At 42.2% G+C, this 19,306-nt stretch overlaps 1 protein-coding gene across 1 annotated transcript; it reads left to right on the top strand.

Annotated features, from left to right (window-relative positions):
* The first annotated feature begins 2,753 nt into the window (after positions 1-2,753).
* On the top strand, positions 2,754-18,264 carry DBF4 (DBF4-CDC7 kinase regulatory subunit). Its single transcript, XM_075211221.1, has 11 exons — positions 2,754-2,926; positions 9,252-9,449; positions 11,203-11,253; positions 12,353-12,422; positions 12,980-13,053; positions 14,383-14,413; positions 14,523-14,568; positions 15,122-15,250; positions 15,506-15,617; positions 16,326-16,450; positions 17,224-18,264. The coding sequence occupies exons 1-11, from the start codon at positions 2,777-2,779 to the stop codon at positions 18,161-18,163; spliced, it is 1,926 nt and encodes a 641-aa protein (XP_075067322.1). The 5' UTR covers positions 2,754-2,776; the 3' UTR covers positions 18,164-18,264.
* Positions 18,265-19,306: the final 1,042 nt, after the last annotated feature.

A 19,306-nucleotide genomic window follows, 5' to 3' on the forward strand; every position in this document is an offset into this window, starting at 1 on the left:
TGGTCAAGCCAGTTCATGGCATCTCTCTAGGGAGTAGTGAAAAGGTCTGGAGAAGCCGCCAAATGCCGAGTCTCATGTTGTAGCAGACTCTGCTGCGTTTTAGGTTTGATCATATCGGTCACGACAAGACACAAACCTGGGCCTACATGATGGTGTGCATGTGAGAGGATTAAACAAAACCACCTGTTCTATCTGAAAATGAATAACATCTAATAGTAATAATTCTCACTCCCTATTAAAACCAAAGTTCTTCCTAAGATTTACTTTAAGAGCTGACACTTTAGTTACTTCCTCACTCAAACTGTAATCACAACCTAATTAGGCTTTTGTTTTTAATACAGTATGTGATGCATGCGTTTTTGAAAAAAAGAAAAATATAGAACATTAGTAAACGTAACTGTAAAACCAGTTTCATAAAATAAAACTGAAATAGAAACCGATTTGGTCATAGCTGAAGATATAGAAGGTATAGACAATTTATCAGTAGACTGAACTCCCAAGAACTTAGGGCCTTCTTTGCCTAAGTCTTAGGCAAAGAAGAAATTTAAAAGTAATGCAATTAGAGACTAAGCCCCTCCTCACTTGTGACATCACAGTAAGAGGTGTGCTGATATAATACATTCTTACAACTGTTGTGTTCTCCTTTTGTTCAAAAACACTTATTACTACAGCCTAGCAGATATTGTATTTAGTCCACTAACCTGGGTATGATTTTCTGTACATTTGCATAAGCAAAAAGGATTATTCCATGGATTCTTTATGCATTATATCCATAGCTTGCTTATGGGAGTAGTAGCCATCAATGATGCATTTAATTTAGTGTACACAGGTTTCCCCAAACATGAAGTGTTGTTCTGATGTATTTTTCCCAAGGAAATTTACCTGCTCTCGTATGCAATCTTGGCATCTGTGCTTCCTGGGACATAAGCCATGGTTGAGTCGCCCTATGTGACAATACTCTTCCAGCCAGGTGACAATAAGCCTCTGAAGCATTTCTCAATATATATTAACCCCATATTTACTTACACACAGTGGTTCTGCTGGCAAGCAGAATGCTAGGATTCAATATTTAACACTGGTTATGTCCTTGCCCTCTATTTAGAGCCCATCACTGTTTTTGGGTGATCATTCGTCTTGAGTATTCATCAAGCTGGGTGCAGGTAGCAATGTCCACCAACCATAGCCCAATTAATGCATTTTAGTTTCTGTTTTACCATTTTGCATATTATTGTAGATGTAGGGAGTTCAGTGCAAGATTATTGGAGGCAAATTACACTCTGCACAATTGTCGACATAAACCTTCCCGGTAGCAGCTATCAATCACCTCCGGCCCATTGCTGTGTTTTGGGCCCTGGTGTGCTGGAGTGAATGTAGATCTAACACAGCACAGTTTTAAATCTACCAAGAACCTGCCTGTAGGGGCATTTGTGCTATGATTTAGATCCAAACCTGTATGGGTGTGTCCACACTCTGTGATAGATCTAAATAGTGCAAAGTATGGTTGCAAGTGATTGACTCTTCACCAGTGACTGTGACCAGTATTGACCGCATGTTGAATTCCTGGTGCCCTCTATCCTCAACCCTCTATTAATTTGGGCACAGGGTATATATTTAATAGCTAATACAGGTAGAATTTCACCCCTCCACCACAGCCAGAGCTCGCTCACAAGTGCAACAATGTGGTAGTAGGGGAGTTGTCGGGTTAACACTCAATGGGGCATATTCAATTAGGTCCAGCGCTCGCGATTACGCATTGTTGCTCATGTACAGTTTCTGCAACACTGGATTTCCGAGCGAAACCCCGCAGGGTTGTGAAGGGAAATCCGCCATGTTTGCGGTACCGTATTGTCACTTTACAGACGCCACCGTGCGTAATCGCCGGACCTAATTGAATATACCACATGTGTTTTACAGTTCTGGTTCATATATGGAAATTTCATTTTTGGAGTTTATAGGTGCTACTAATAAAGAACAAGTAAAAGGCACTCTTTGACACTAATATATTCATAGATATAGATGTGTATTGCTGAACTGTATCATACACATGATATAACGGAAGTATGTCCATCATATTTTACCCTGCAGCTGATTGCCATGTTAGGAGAGAGGTGTTTATCTAACTAAATGGGCAGAGTGACAGGCAGACTTTGCAGAAATATAGAATGTGGATTGGTGTTTTCATAGACGTGGACAAGGCCAGTGATGTCACAACTTCTCGTAACGCATCCCATCAGGACGTGCTAAATGCGTCTATTTTTTATTGCAGACATGCAATATAATGTTACCTTAAGACTATGCAATGTATTTTACCTTCATGGTGCATAGTTGGAAAATTTCAATTTCAATGTTTAGTGGCACATTTTTAGGTAACGCAGTTCTGCACACACAACATGGTGAATGCATTAGACCTTTTCTATTGTTGCATAATTCAAAATGGGCTGATAATTCAGTAAAATAAACCAGAAGCCAACACAATGGGAGAGTGGAGTAATGAAAACCTGATTTCTTTATTTTTTGGGGGTTTTGTTGTGTAATCTAATGTTTTTTCAAACAATGCTTCGATTTTGTTTTTTTGGGTTTTTTTTGGTTTGTTTTTTTTTATTTGGTTTTTACTTTACCTTTTACTGCCATAAACCCTTACTGTCACTTGGGCATTATCCTGCTATACTCCTAAATAGAACTTCACGAGCTACACACAAACCTGGGAAAAATCATTAACTAATTATTTATTTCTGCTGCTTTACCAGAAGGAGGGACTCAGGGAAGAGGTGTAAAAATGAAACCAGGTCTGCCGGCGGCAACCTACCAGAAACTTCCAGACAAGGGCCCGGCACAGAAGCCTTTCGCTGGGAGAGTGTTCTACCTGGACATCACCTCTAAACTGGTAGCTGAAAAGCTGGAAAAAGACATTAAAGAACTAGGAGGGGTAAGTTTTATATTGACACTGATCTATTAAATTGGGTAAACGTAAATATACTGGGGTGCCGTCTATTGCGGGTTTTAGTATTCTGTATATTGCCTTGCGTTGTTTTTATGGCATCTTATATGAATACTTGTGAGTACATCTACAGGTGACAGATTTTTTTGGGAGTCTGGGTTATTGGAATTTGTCAGTCATCCAATCTGGGGGACACTGCTACCATGGGGTTGTATGAGGGTGCATGGAGTTGGCACTTGAATAGTTAACTAACTGCTGCTCCACCCCACTGCAACCCCTGCTAGCCTCAGTATAATTTAAGTGACTCAGGAGTTGGGCTGTTTAATTGTGCTGTTGCTTTGTTAGATACATTAGTATGGTTCTTTTAATTTTTATTTTGGTTTTCTATACTGGAGTGCAGTGTAGACGGAAACAGGTGCTGTGGGCTACCTGTTATCTGTTAGGCTAGTGGTCCAGACTGACTAAAACTTCATCTCCCCCACCCCTACTGCACATACAGACGGGCTTGTGGGCTTGTTCTTAGGGTGACAGCAGCCGCTCGCTGTCACCACCACTACTTCGGGACTGGCGCTGCGTGCAGGTAAAGAGCGCACAGTCAGGAGGAAGCTGGGCATGTTGAGAGATGCCACATTCCCCGCGGAGGGGGAACCTGGATCTCCGGTTGCAGGAGCAGTCCACGGCAATGCCTGACTAGGTCAAATCTCCCACGAGTACAGAGAATGACGGAGGTTCCTGAAGTGGCTCTGTGAGGGGAAAGAAGTGCGCTGTTGCTCACTCCTTCTGTCCTTACCCTGGGACCCAGCTAAGTGTCATTGTCTTAGATGGGGAAAATAAAACGAAACATCTTGACTGCGTGTATCACAGATTAACAACTGGGATAAAATTTAGGGTATACCTGGTAGTAATTTTGAGCTTACTCTCAGGTTTATTTTGCTAACAAAAAAAAAAAGACGTATATGTTATAAGGCAGAAAGAGAGTAATTCAAATAAGTGAGACCTACTTATTTAACTACTGGACGCAGTTTTTGAGGTTGAGATCCTAGTAAAACCCCATTCCTGCTTTTCTACCCACTGTGTGTGTGTGCTGATTGCTACTGTTGTTGGTGTATTCATTTTCGGCTTATTATGTCAGATAAGGATAAATCTGGCAGTGTCAAGGTTTGTCTGTTCAAAATGTTCTGCTAAACTTTCGGTGGGATAGATGGACCGGGATGCATTCTGTCCACAGTGTGTAGCTGCCAGGGTCCGGGACAAGCGGGCACAAGGGGCGTTCTCGCTGACGCAGGGAAGCCGGCGTGGGTGTCTTCTCTGGCCCAATCGGTCTCTTTACTTGCACAGCTCAATTCCTGACAGGCACAGGCAGACAGCACCTGTACACTATGCAGCGGGTTCCACTGAGTCTTCAGCAGAAGGGGTTACTAACCCAGTTTCTACAGGTGATATGGGGGCGACACCCCAGGTTTTTTCCCCCGTCTCCTCGGACTGCTCAGGGAGGGCCAGCTTGGTTGTCTTCCTTTGGGGAGAAGATTGGACTGTTTAAATTACTTCCTGGATTCCCCTGGGCTGCTTCCCCGAGGGCCAAGCATGCGAAGTTATCCCTTGCTCGGTTTATGGCCTCTGGCTCAGAGGGGTCCTCTGAGGAAGAAGAGGAGTTAGTAGAGCATTCTGACTCCACCCAGTGGGGTGACCAGGAGAGCACTGCCAGAAACCAAGGGGTACAGGACCTGGTGTTAGCCAGCCGTACGTCAAACCTTGGATTTGGTGGAATCAGCGGAGCAGAGCACATCAGTTCAGAGTCTTTTTAAAAGGTAAAAGCCGAAGACTGTGTGTTTCCCTTCATCTTCAGAGCTGTCGGATTGTGGTGTCTGCTTGGAAGGCTCCGGAACAGAAATTCTCTTTACCTCCACAAGTTCCTTCAGCTTTGTCCACTGCAGGACCAAGATGCATTGCGCTGAGAGCAGATTTCCAAAGTGGATACATCAGTGGCCAGGTTAGCCCATCCTACCACGTTGCAGGTTCCCAGCTCGGCGGCCTTGCAGGACCCAATAGATAGGAAGATTGAGAGTTTCCTTAAGAACGTGTTTTCAGCAGGGGGCGTTTCATTTCGGCCCATGTTCTCATCTGCGTGGGTAACCAGAGCCATGGAGACCTGCTGACCAATAGTAGCAGTTTTGCAGGATTCTGATCTTCTGCCTTTAGCTCTCCACTTAAAGGAGGCTTCAAGCTATCTTTATGAAGCGGCCATGAATGCGGCTTCAGTGGCTTCTATTTCTGCCTTGGCTGTGGCGGCTACAAGAGCCCTTTTGGCTTCATTCTTGGGATGCGGATGCAGAGTCCCCGAAGTTGCTGGATGCCTTACCTTACTCTGGGTCGGTCTTATTTGGTCCAGAACTGGACACTATGATTTCCCAGTCCACTGGTGGTAAGAGTAATTTTCTGCTGCTGAATGCTCCTAGGGCCAGGCCACCCAGGTTCAGTTCCTTTTGGCAGTCCTTTCGGGGCCACACCTCTGGCACGGGTCAGTCATCAGCGAGAGGTGGACCCTTTTCATCCAGAGAGCAGTCTCAGTGGTAGGGGATCCTACCCCAGGAGGTGTCCGACTTCCAAGATCCCGGACAAGTCCCCAGCATGACTGGAACATTCCTCTCCTCACGGGGGTGGGGGCCCATCTGCAACTCTTCAGAGATCAGTGAGCTATGTCTTCACAAGACAGCTGGATCTTGGGCATCATATCCAGAGGTTATGTGATAGACATTTCAAGTCCAGCTCCAAAACTGTTCTTCTCAACTTCTCTTCCTCGCGATCCTCTGAAACAAAGGGCTTTGACTCGAGCCGTCGATTCTCCTCTTTCGGCAGAAGTCATTTTCTGAGTTCCAGATTCCCAGAAGGATTGCAGATTTTATTTGAATCTATTCCTGGTGCCAAAACAGGATGGGTCATTTTGGCCAATCCTAAACCACAAGGGACTCGACCAGCATTTGAAGGTGGACAAGTTCCGGATGGAATCGGTCCACTCCGTTATAAACTGGCTGGAACACTAAATTTATGGCGTAGAGAGATATCAGACGCCTATCTCTATGTCCCCATTTGGGAGGGGCATCAGTCTCTCCTCCTCTTCATGGTAGGGAGGGATCATTTTCAATTCAGGGCACTTTCCTTTGGTCTGTCAACAGCGCCCCGTGTGTTCACAAAGCTCATGTCCATCATGGCTGCTCACCTGTGAGCCATGGTTGTGACCATAATCCCGTATTTGGATGATCTCCTTATCAAGGCTCCTGCAAAGAACGCAACATCATCTTCTGACCATTCGGGTCCTGGAACAACACGGGTGGGTAATAAATTACCTGAAGTCCCAGTTGGTTCCGTGTCAGAGGATGGTGTTCTCGAGCCTTCTCATAGACGCCAGTCAACAGAAGGGTTTTCTACCGGAAAACAAGGCTTCTGCAATCAGGACATCGGTGCTAAGGCTCCTCCAGTATCTTCGGCCTTCCATATTGATGGGCATTAAGCTCCTGGGTCAGATGGTCTCCTCATTAAAGACCTCCTTCACAGCCGGTTTCATTCACAGGTCTTCCAGTGGGACCTCTTATGCCAATGGTCGGGATCTCCCCTCCGTCTCGAGTACCAGGGTTTTCAGTTGCCAAGGACAGCCCGTCTCCTCCCTCCCTCCCCCCCAGTGGTTGGTGGACCCAGAGTGCTTAGTGATGGGTCGGGCTTTCGTTCCACGGTCATGGTGACCACGGACGCTAGTTTGAAGGGGTGGGGGGCAGTGGTCCTACATCTTCACCTACAGGGTCTGTGGTCAAGAAGGGAGGCCTCCCTGGCGAGAAATGTCCCCAAATTGAAGGCGATCCTCCTGGCACTTCAGAGGGCACAATCTCTTCTCAGGGTGATGCTGACTTGAATTCAGTTGGACAACGCCACAGCGGTGGCCTACCTAAACTGCCAGGGCGGGACAACAAGCGCAGGCTCCATGGCAGTAGTGAACGAGATCTTTGTTTGTTCCATACCAGGAGTGGAGAACTGGGAGGCGGATTATCTGAAGGGCATGCAATCCTCCCAGGAGAATGGTCCTTGCATCAAGTTTTTCAGGATCTAGATGTGGCCTCCCCGACATAGACTTGATGGCCTCTCGCCATAATTGCAGTGTACCAAGGTTTTGCACAAGGTCCAGGGATCCCTTGGCAATGAATGTAATGACCATACATTGGGAATTTCAACTGGGATACTTGTTTCCTCCCATTACCATGATTCAGCGAGTACTTCGGGTGGCTCGGGGGGGCCATCCAGTAATTTTGGTGGTGCTGAACTGGCCCTGGAGGGTTTGGTACACCAACATTCTTCTGCTCGCAGACGGACTGGGTTGGCTTCTTCCTGTCAGGCCCGATTTTCTGGAACAGGGACCCTTTTCATCGCCCTCACTTTGTTCGGCTAGCTTTAATGGCGTGGCGGTTCTCCTCAGGGGTCATGCAGACCTTGATAAAAGCTAGGAAGCCGTCCTTCGCACGCGTTTACCATGGAACGTGGCTGGCTTATGTTAAATGGTGGGAGGCTTGTTCTTGTCGGTCGTCGTCGTTCCGCCTGTCTCATTTATTGGCATTCCTCCAGGATGGTTTGAATGTTGGGCTCCATCTTAGCGCTCTCAAGGTTCAGGTCTCCGCGTTCTGTGTGTTTTCAACGCTGTCTGGCTTTTCTTCCAGAAGTTTAAACCTTCCAGGGAGTGTTGCACATTCAGCCTACTTACGTTCCGCCGATAGCGCTGTGAGATCTCAATTTGGTCCTAGATGTTCTTCAGAAGCCACCTCTTGAACCACAGCGTTTAGTTGAGCTCAGATTTGTGACTTGGAAGGTAGTATTCTTGTTGGCTATCGCTTCAGCACAGAGGGTGTCAGAGCTCAGGGCCATATCCTGTAGGGCTCTCTACCTGATTTTTCATGAAGGCAGGGCAGTCTTGATGATGGTGCCTTCTTTTCTACCAAAGGTTGTCAGGTTTCTACGTGAACCAGGATATTGTAGTTCCTGCTTTTCGTGAGGGTTCATTGTTGGATGTTGTGCGGGCTTTACGAACTTATGTGGATAGAACCTCTATCGTAAGACGGACTCTTTGTTTTTGTATGATACTCGTAAGAGGGGTTGGCCGGCATCCAGCAAAACCATTGCCCGTTGATTTACATCTACGATTCGGCAAGCTTATGTAAGTTCTATCAGGCCGGTCTCGGAGAGGTTCACAGCTCAGTCCACGTGTTCGTTGGGGGCGACTTGGGCTGCTTGTCACCGTGCCTTGGTGGATCAGCTGTGCAGGGCTGCTACCTGGTCCTCTGTTCACACCTTTACCAGATTTTACCAGTTTAATGTTTTTGTTGCTTCTGATCCTACTTTTTTGGCTGCAGTGTTTTACGCGCAGGGTTTTCTGAGCAAACCCTCCCTTAGGGGCTACTTTAGAAGGTCCCCATGGTAGCAGTGTCCCCCAGATTGGATGACTGAAAAATGAGGATTTTGGTACTTGTATCAAATCTTTCTCTGGATCCATTTGGGGGACACTGCTTTTCTTCCCTTCTGCTGGATGTTTGTTTGGTTCCTTCCTTTGGTCTTTTGTATTATACCGAGGCTAGCAGGGGTTGCAGAGGGGAGGAGCCAGCGGCAGTTAACTATTTAAGTGCCAACTCCATGCGCCCTCATACAACCCCCATGGTAGCAGTGTCCCCGAGATGGATTCAGAGAGAGATTTGACGCAAGTACCGAAATCCTCTTATGGTTTTTGGGGACATATTCAATTGGCAGATGAACATCGAGGCTACGCATTATTTATGTTAATATGGTACCACAACATCGCAGATTTCCCTTCACAACTCTATGGGGGAATGAATGGAAATCTGTGAAGTTGTGGTAACACGTGCCTTCGGGTCCGTTCTGGAGGCACTTTGCACTTAGTTGAATATGTCCCTTATAGTTTGAAAACCGGTTTATACACATTTCTAATGTGAGAATGTCTGTTCTAGTATTTATTTCCTTTTTGGGTTTTTTAGGTTGGTGCTTTAAAATTTTAAATTTAATCAACCAAAATGTGGATGTAGATAATACCTTCTATTTGCTCTCATAGCTACATTGTATGTATACAATATTCAATGGCATCAATTATGTTACTAATGAAAGGTGGCTAGTATAAATTTGTGGTAGAGGGAAAGTATGTTTTATTGACTGTAATGTAACACTGTCACTAATGTGGAAGCCTTTTTGGTGTAGAGATTTATTTTTATTTTTTTTCTTACCCAGCAAGATCTGTACACAACATTTATTGTTTTTATTTTTTCAGACTGTTGAAGGATTTCTCAGCAAAGAAATAAGTTATCTAATCACAAATAAAAAGGAGGCAAAGTGTGCAAAGTCCTTGAAGTACATGTGTTCTGTGCCAAGTCCTGAGCCTGCCCGGAACACAGGAAATGTTTCTGCTCAACCAAGCGGTCGTAAAGGAGAGTGCCAGGAAGGAGGCTCTAGTAAGAAACCAGAGAAGGTACGTCCTTGTGGGAGTTTATGGAGCTAGTCTCATTTAAAAAATAAAAATAAATAGATGATGGTATTCTTTACTTTGAAACGGTCTGACGTTTCATGTCGGCACATACAAATAAATTGCTGGAGTGGTTTGTTTAATTGGCATATAATGTGCCATCTTTTCAGAAAAGTATATCCTCCTCCTAAACGTAAAAAAAAGATTTTCTAATGCATGATCACTGATGAACTCCCAAACTTTCATGTTATAGGTACAGTCTAACTTATCTTTAAAATTTCTAGTTTGGTTATCCCAGAAAACCAGAGGCATTCATATGCTTTAGCTATGTACAAGCACCTCCCCATCAGGGCCGTCTTTCCCATTGGGCAGGTGGCCGGGGGCCCTGGCAGGTCTGCTGCTGTAAAAAAAATCCTGTAAAGAAGAAAAAAAACACTTACCTTTTGCGGTCATCTGACCGTTCAGGTCAGGTGACGATCCGGCTCACTCCCTGGTCCTCTCTTTTTCGTGATGCGCTCGCAGTGAATGTCGGGCGTGATGACGTCATCACGCCCGACATTCACTGCGAGCACAGCATGGAGGAGCACAGCGAAGAGGATTCAACTTATCGTGGGGGGATAAGTAACGGGGGGATAACTTATCGAGGGGGATTTAAAAAAAAAAAAAAAAGGACTTTACTTTTATAGTTGAAATTGTATGGATCGTTTAAGTTGGGTGTATATATATATATATATATATATATATATATATATATATATATATATATATATATATATATATATATATATATATATATATATATATATATATATATATATATATATATTGTATATATGTATGTTAACCCGTGCATATTACTCATGCATTCTAGTCAAATCAAGTTACTTAAGGTCTTAAAAAGGTTCTTGTCATGCATTTGGGCCTAGCCCAGGCCTCCTCAGGGGAAGAGCGTTACTTCCCGACGCAAGCGCCCTTTTTAATGTGTGTTCATGAGGTAATATTACCTCACGAAAATGAGTTTGACCCCTTGACTCGTAAATTTAGCCTTTACTACCCCTCCCACGGGGGGAAGGGGGGATGATGGAAGTTAACTGACTTCACTATTCTAATTTTTTTTGTCAAATAATGTCAGTATACCAAATTTCAGGTCAATTGGATGAGCCCTTTCTGAGAAAATTGTTTTTTCCCCACACACGCCGCTGGGCTTTCACTTTTATATATTAGATAATGCTAAGAATTTAGTAGGTCAGTGTATAACTCTGCCCAGCAGGTGGCGCTGTAGCTTGTTTTTGGGCTTTTTTTTCACACACAGACTAACACACACCGCTAGGCTTTTATATTATAGATCTTTTTTTTTTTTTTTTTTTTTACTTATATATTTATATATAGAGGCCCGGGTGCACTGCTGTGCCCGGGGGCCCATACTGTTGTTAAGGTGGCGGCCCTGCTCCCCATCTGCAGCAGCATCCTTAACATTGGGGATTGATTCATGCAGTGGTTTCAAGCTGTAACTTCCATAGTATCATTGCGCTGATGTCTGAAAAATGGGTATTAGTGCTGACTGTTCAGATTCTCGGAAACAACACATCAGTAATGGCAGGAAGGAGTTGTTGGGCTTTAAATTCTGATGCATTTGGCTGTCTAAGAACTGCTTAAATTATGTTTTCCACTATTCTGGGGCCTTAAAAACTTGATTATCTTACTTGCTGGATTTTTTTTCTATTTTTTAATTAACATTTTGATACCACTTTGTTTGCAGGGTGATGTGAGCAGAGGGAAATCTTTACTTAAAAAAGTGATAAAAGAAACGGTAAGTAGATGACCACTCCTTCTTTTGGCAAGGCAAATTTATGTTTACATGCAAGTGTTACTCCTAGGTTACTGTGCAGCAGAGCTACAACTGAAATTAGAAGATCAGTCTTAATGACATTTGTCGGTTTTTGTTTTAATAAACAAACAAAAAAAATACCTACATGAGCAAATATTAACAAAATGCTATATGTGCAACATGTATCTAAAGGAAAATGCAGACTTATGTTGTAATGGCTTTGCTAACATGATTAAGAACATGAGTTCTGAATGGAGTGCATATGGAGGAAATTGGTGGTGACTTTTAAGCCACCCTAATAACAATTCCTCCACGTCTCAACACAACCCTGCTGTTTAGACAGTTGAGCAGTGAAAATAAGACCCTGCACATATGGATATTATCTGCATTGTTGTTGAATTTGGCAGTTGCAGCTATAGCCTTAAATGGGTTGGGTCTATTAAAACACATTGTTGCAGCTAAAAATCTGGCTTCTTAGTTTCCTGCCGACAAATGAAAAGCATAATGTTAAATGTATACTTGTAACATGAATCAGAACGCTTGCTGTAAGGACTAATATCCATTGTACAGACTTGTAGTTGAGGTTTTGAGGTTCATTTCTTGAGTACTCTTGAAAACACACACTGACTCGTTGATATGAGCCTTGTGAGCGAGTAGTGCTGTTTGCAATGTGACAACCTCTGATAGAGAAACTGTAAAGGGAGTTTAAATGTCACTGGGTTGCTCACAACCAAACTGATGCCATCCTTTGCAGTACTGGCCTATCTGCCGAGTACTCCCAGCTGAAAGTTATCCTATTCTGATGGTAGCACACTTGTTTTTACAATCCCTTGTTGCTGTAGCATTAATGAACAGATCTTGTCAAAGTTAAATATTGTGTGTATTTGTATATAAAGTATGATGGAGAGCAGACTTTGGCATGCTTAAATGCAAAGTTTTGTCTGACTTTAACTGCACAACATAAAGATTACTGTAATTCTACCCTAAGGTAGGAGAACCACAAGGGGGGATAGTTACTGATTGCTAAGGATGTCCATAATATACATTTTAATTCTTAAATGCTCTTCTGTTACACTAACAGAAAATCCTCCAAAAAAACAGCATACTGGCCAATGCATATAACTGGGGAGTCAGAATTCTACATGTGGAAGGTAAGAAATACTGGAATGCAAAACAAAATCCTTGCTCCATATAAAACACAGGGGACACAGAGCTAGTCTATCAGATGATCCTGTTTTGTACTGTTGTGTGTCTTTCATATTACTTGTAGTAGGTTGTACAACACTTTTTTTTTTTTTTTTCCCGATTTGGTTATTCCCATATTATACATGGTAACAGCTGCATGGCAATATAAATGCCCTATATGTATACAAAGCAAAATAGTTTGTTTTATTTACTAACATAGGTGTAGCCTTGCATTGTCCAGTGACATATAGCTACCAGACATTTGGTTTTAATTAGTCTGCTTTGCACTAGACCAATAAAGGCTCTGCACTGTGTCTGTTTGCACTTTGCCCCAGACTTTCCACAATAATATGAAGATCCGTTAATTTACTTTGTAGCTTGTTTTTATTTTTTTGTAAATAATTGCTACCCTATTATTATTTATTTATTTATAAAATGTGTGTCTGCCAGAATGATTGTCAAATATACATGAATTAAAGTATATAAGCTTTTGGTGTGACGTAAAATGTTTGTGTGTTTTCAGAGGCAAAACTGTATATAGAACAAAAGAAGAGATCTCTGCCACAGGTTAAACAGGAATCCTCTGCCAAGCCTGTGGTAATTAATATACAGCATAATGGGGGGGGTTTGTTGTTGCTAACATTTTTTTTATAGTATGTACGCTGTAACCTATTTTTACTAATTTTGTAAACCGTAGACTCTCCCTAACTTAGAACACGGAAAAACATAGAAAGTCATTTGTTGTGATACTGGGGCACCCATGTGCTATTTGCGCTCACCAACCGTTAAGGTGTACCCAGGATTACCCTGTAAAGACTCCCACAACCAAGTCAGCACTTACCAGACTACATTCACTCGCCACCAGTACTGTGGACGTAGGAACATATTTTCACACTAGGGCAAATATCAGAATAAGGAATACTTGAGTTCATTTATCTGATATCAACAAGAGAGCTACAGTGCTTTTATGAAAGGGTTAAATAAATCACGCTAACAATTGCAATGTAACACACAAGACAATTGCAGTACAATGCCAGCCTCTTTATTGCCAACCTTGGGGTATCCACTTCTGGCTTGATCCTTTATAGCAAAACTCCTCCCCCAGCGCAGCAGTGGTCCCGCTTCACTCACCCTGCTTTACTCCAGCATACAATTCCACAAGACCCACTGGAAATGAGGATGAAAGAGACTACTTCCGGGCAGTCCATTAGGAGCTGTAGTCCCCTCACCAGTCCTGACATCGAACTGCACAATCGTTGTGCTGAAATCGGTCTCCTCTGGTCTCCAGGCACAGCCTCCATGCTTGAGGTTTCTGGGTACAGGGAGGGATGTGGCTCTGGTGGCTACCCTGATTGACAGCCCTTAGCCTCTGTCATGCCCCCAGGAGATATCCGCTGCCCATCATTCTCTTGGACCTCCTGCTGGGGGGGGTGGGGGGCCTCCACAAATTCTGGAAATAACCAACTTGCACAATGGTTCCCAGCAAAGCTAGCTTAATTACTGATGAAGAATAACTTCTGGTTGGCTTGACCTTAATTGAACATGCCCCCCTCTCCTTGAACCTGGGGATCTGTGGGACAAAAGGAATAAAAAGTATTCCTGACCAAATTAGATACTTGTGTGAAGCAAGGTGCATCTATGGTAGGTCCTAATATCTCCATTAATCTCAAGCACCCCAATCTGAATTAATATTCTCCTTTTCACCACATTAGATTAGTAATCAGAGATCTGCTATTCAAATTAAGCTTTAAGAAAAAAAAGCCACTTTGGCAGAATTTAGGTTTATATTTTTAACACCATATATTGATATGTTTTATATTCAATATGTAAGTGTTTCTTTGCTAGTATTCTATTAAACTTCTGTTTGTAAAATTTAGCAAAAAAATAAAACCACAAAATCTGCAATGTTTTTATTATTTTCAACAGGTAAAACGGCCCCCACGACGCAAAGTAAAAGGTCTGTGCTTTTGTGTTTATAAATATTCTTTTACTTTTTTTTTCTTCATTGGTGTGCTTTGTCTTTTATCTGATAATGGAAACCTTTTTCTCTTTTGGTTTTCTTTTAGTACAGAGACTTTTGCCTCCATTTATCAAGGTGGAAGACAACAGCTGGTGCGTATTCTTATCGAACACTACTAAATTCTACAATCCTTTATCATGCATCTCTATAGAACGTGTCTGTTCCTGCATGTATTGTCTGTGTTTAGAAATGTTTAATATCTTTACCAGTATAGAAAACTGGTATATTAGGTTTCTTAGCCTAGAATATTTTTTGAGCCTAGAAGCTGATAACAGAAGCAATTTCAAACTCTTTTAGTAATGAAAATGTTTTTAGAATTTATGCTTTTAATGTGTTCAGTGTAAAATAACAATTTGAAGCATTTTAAAAAGTTTTTTTTAATTCTATGAAAATACATAATAATGTTCTATTCTTTGTGCGTGCAGCTCTGAGAGCCCCATGCTAACATTGGAATAATCATCTCAGGAAATGTAGCTTTACCAGTTCTCAGTTATACATTTCAGCATACAGTGACAGCATCATTGCAACTTTGTATTTTTCAGCACAATTCTTTCCACATTTCCACTCTCTCCTGTATAAAATATTATTCATACAGTGTACAAAATTATCATTGTAATTATGCAAATGCCATTTCTTCCTTTGCAGCCAGTACAGACCCCTCTATCTGCTGTTACCATTCTTCCGATCTTTCCAGCCTCCCATCACTAAGCCAAGCTATTCGGTGGATAAGCCAGTTGCTGGTGCTGCTCCTAAAGAGACAGAGACAAAGCAAAGGTCTGTTTTTTTTTTTTATGGATTTCAGTATGTGGGTTTAAAAAGGCAAAAAAAGGGGTGAATACCATTCAAATCTGTAGTGTATTCAACTATTCTGCTGACTCTGTGACTTCTGTGGGTAAAGTGGACTATTCGTCAAGGGAATATTACTTTAGGTCAAGAAAGCTTGTCTTATTTGTCTTTTTAATGTGTTAGATGGCATGGGATCAGTTCTCGTTGTAGTCATTGTATTTGTACTGATTTGTATTTCTGCAGTTTAAATAAGACTTGGCATGGACAAGACGGAAAGAATGCCCACTTTAAAGTAAAGGAGGAGAAGCCTGGCTACTGTGAGTGCTGCCTTCTGAAATTTGATGATCTGGATGCTGTAAGTACTGTCTGATCTATTTATCCTGCTTTAATTTAGTAGTTAATACACAGAATTTTGTCTTACCCCCAGCTGTTAGTATGCATTTCATACAGGGTGATCCTCACCAACATTCATAGTGGATAAAATGAATGGGTCAGTAAATCTCATATCATCTAAAATCTGTTTTCTTGTGAGTTCATTATCACGTTTGCTTGCACTTCAACAGTAGAGTGAAAAAGGTGCAAAGTACTTTTTCTAAAATATGTTTTAGCACTTCTGCCTCACAGCACTGGGGTCATGAGTTTGATTCCTGACCATAGCTTTAGATGTGTGGAGTTTGTAAGTTCCCACTGTGGTTGCGTGGGTTTCCTCCAGGTGCTCTGGTTTCCTCCCACACTCCAAAAAACATACTAGTAGGTTAATTGACTGCTATCAAAATTGGCCTGTGTGTGTGTCTATCTTAGGGAATTTAGACTGTAATCTCCAATGGGTCAGGGACTGATGTGAGTGAGTTCTCTGTACAGCGCTGCGGAATTAGTGGTGCTATATAAATAGCTGATCTGTTTTTGTTTTTTTTAATGTTCTTCAAAATAACTCTTCTAAATTGCATTGATGTAGTGACCACAATAACCTGGAGTCCAATCCTTATTCTGTTTCTGTGTTTTCTAACTGATCTTAATGTTTATTCCCAAACACAGATTTGTACTTTTTGTCTCCATATTGCAGCATCTTGTAACTCAGCAGCACAAGACCTATTCACAAGGTCCCTGTTATCAAGATGTGGATAATCTCATTTCTTCATTTGAATTTGACTTTGTGGACTGGTCACTGTTCAGACAAGAAGCAAAACGGTATCGTGATCTCTGTATTTTCTTTTAAAATCTACTAATGTGTTTAATTGGTTTATGCTGCAAGTTTTAGGGTGTTGAAGTGGAGGCAGCGATGTTGTGAGGTTACCCAGTAGTAATAAGTGCATTCCCCGGGAACCAGTGATGTCACAAAAGCAATTGTCTTGTGTCTGGGTGATGTTTTTAGTAGTGTGAAGTTGAATATTGGTTCAGCTCACAATATGACTGCTTCCTCTAGTTATATTGTACAGCTTTATGTAGTATATACACAATTGACAAAATACTCCTCAAATTGTAGCTAATGACTAAAGGCAGCTGAAACACATTATAAGATTGTATCTTATTAAACAACATCACTGGACATGCCTCTGTGTTTAAGTCTATATCAATAATTTATTGCCCATTGCATACGTCTTACCAAGAGGCTGCAGACCATTTATCATCCATATAGGGGCTTTAGGCCTCAATGTGCCGCTCATCTCCCTGCCCATTCCAGAATAATGTAATCCAAGCTGTTTTTAGCAAAGGTATGCAACAACCTGTGTGTGTGTGTAAGATTTCATGTTTAGCCATATTTAACTCGTTATTACATAAGTTTTGTTTTAACAATGTTCAGAAGTGAGTTTGTGCTATGTTTTTTTCAAATTTGAGTGTAAAGATTATTTTCAGTTATTTAGTACTTTATATATCAAGTCAAATGGGAATTTTGCAATGTTTGACATTTTCTGGTATTGAAACTGTTTTTGGTGTTTTTTTTTCTCCCTTTTATTTTGTAGCTCTGAAACTTTGCCAGCTCCAAATCAACATGAACAAGAGGGAATTCCACAGATAAACTCTAACATTTCCCAAATTATGTCTTATGACAAAAACTTGGAATCTGAAGTTGGAAAGGAGACAGAGTTAAAGGCACCGCAAGATGCTACCTGCTCTCTCTTAAATAATACTGTTTGTCCTGAGCCAGTAAGTTCCCACCCATCCCCTGTTCAACCTTTACCCCTCACCACCTGTTTGACGGACTCCTCTTACAAACAGCCTTGTTCACAAGTCATTACACCGATTAATGAGACTGTTCCTTCGCCTACTCTCATGGATGAGACGGGGGACGTGTTAAATGTTTACAATAAAGACTGTAGCCAAAAAGACATGCATACACAGGAGAGTAACACTCAAAGATTAAATGATCCTCCTGAGGCAGCTAAGGATATCCAAAACTGTTTCTCTGAGCCCGTAAGTGGCTGCCCCAGTAAAAAGGTTAAACTGGACGATTCCTTGGATTTACAGCTTGTGTGTTCTAGAACTCTGGATGCTGATCTTGTGACTGCACTGCTGCCATCAGGAGATCTTCAGTGCACTGAAGAGATGGGAAAGTCCTGTCCCTCAAAGCTGTTTGAGGCATTACCCAACCAAAGTCCTCACTGCTCTCCTAGCAAACTGCACCGAAAGGTGAAACAATTCGTGCATAAGGCAAGAAAACCAGAAGAAATACAATGTAAACCTCCATTGGAACCGTGTGAGTTGAGTTCATCCAAAGAAAATCTTTTACTGTTGTTTGAGAGCAGCAATGTGCAATCTGAATTCTACGGGTTCTCCTGCAACTCCTTGGACAATCTATATTGTATGGAGGGCCTAGAGGAGCAGCCATCTTCCCATGGGAACAGCCTCTGCTCTATGTTTTCACACACTGGCTCTTCTGACTCTACTTTTAATGGCTTTTAATGTGCTTTTATCATTTGTTTTTATTTCTAATGTCCATTTTTTTTTTTTTGTATTTTATCTTCAGACCCGTAAACCCAAATGATTAAATATGTACATTAGAACTGTTTCGGTACCTGTGCTAGTCAGTCTTGGTGTGTGTGTTCCCTTTTTAGGTTGCTCGAAAGTGTCATCTTCTGGGGTTAAAAAAGGGGTCAGCATGGCACAGTGGGGTTAAAAATGGGGGAGGCATGGCACAGTGGGGTTAAAAAGGGGGGGGGGAGGAGCAGCATAGTATAGTGTGATGAAGGGGGCAAAAGCAGCATGGAGGGCGCAGTGTGATAATAAGGCATGGCGATGATGAAGGGGCACATTATTGTAATATTGGAGCTGGAGGAAGGCCTAATTATTAATCGTGGATGGTATTGATTTAACGCCAGGGTTGTTTGGAATTATCTAAATGTAGCTATTTTTTTCCCCAAATAGGGCCCCCAGCATTATTATTATTATTATTATCATCATCATTTATTTGTTAGGCGCCACAAGATTTCCGCAGCGCCGTACACAAAGCAAACAATAGACTATACAGCATTCCAGGATCCAGACAAGCCGCAACTAAAGAAACATGCAGCCACAGGTGGTGAAAGTGAGAAGAAAAGGTAGGACAGAGCAGGACAGTATGTGAAATGTTGTGATTCTAGTAGGGACAATGTCAATTTTTGGTGAGTGTTGTGCCCAATGTAAGGTGCAGGCCAAGACTGAACTCTTTGTGTACACACTGCATTTTTTTCTATACTACACTGGTGCTAGATGTCCTGAAAGTCAGGAGTGCTTGGACATATGTGACGCTCGGGCGAATTGAGAGCCTAGTGATTTTGATGTGTTAGCCACGCCCCCAAATGCATGACCACAACCGCAAAAAATTTTGCGCCGCCATAAGGTGGCGCAAAATTTTTAAGCATACTCAACTATAAGGGGGGCCCCATGAATTTGTTGTATCAGGGCCCTGAATTCCTCTTGGCAGCCCTGATTGCAACATATGAAAATGGAAACCAGTGCTTCCCCTGACCCCATTTATGTTCACAAGAACGGTCTGCTCCATTCAATATTTAATGCAGGTTCAATACATTGAGGGTCAGTTTAGTGAGCATGTTTTTACACAATACC

The sequence above is a fragment of the Mixophyes fleayi genome, chromosome 5 (genome assembly GCF_038048845.1).
Source record: "Mixophyes fleayi isolate aMixFle1 chromosome 5, aMixFle1.hap1, whole genome shotgun sequence".
In the NCBI taxonomy this organism is placed as follows: Eukaryota; Metazoa; Chordata; class Amphibia; order Anura; family Limnodynastidae; genus Mixophyes; species Mixophyes fleayi.

Coding starts and splice junctions, on each gene's coding strand:
- DBF4 (XM_075211221.1), top strand. CDS start 2,777: ATGAAACCAGGTCTGCCGGCGGCAACCTACCAGAAACTTCCAGACAAG. Junction 14,569..15,121: donor AAGGTGGAAGACAACAGCTG/GTGCGTATTCTT, acceptor CTTCCTTTGCAG/CCAGTACAGACCCCTCTATC. Junction 15,618..16,325: donor AATTTGATGATCTGGATGCT/GTAAGTACTGTC, acceptor TCCATATTGCAG/CATCTTGTAACTCAGCAGCA.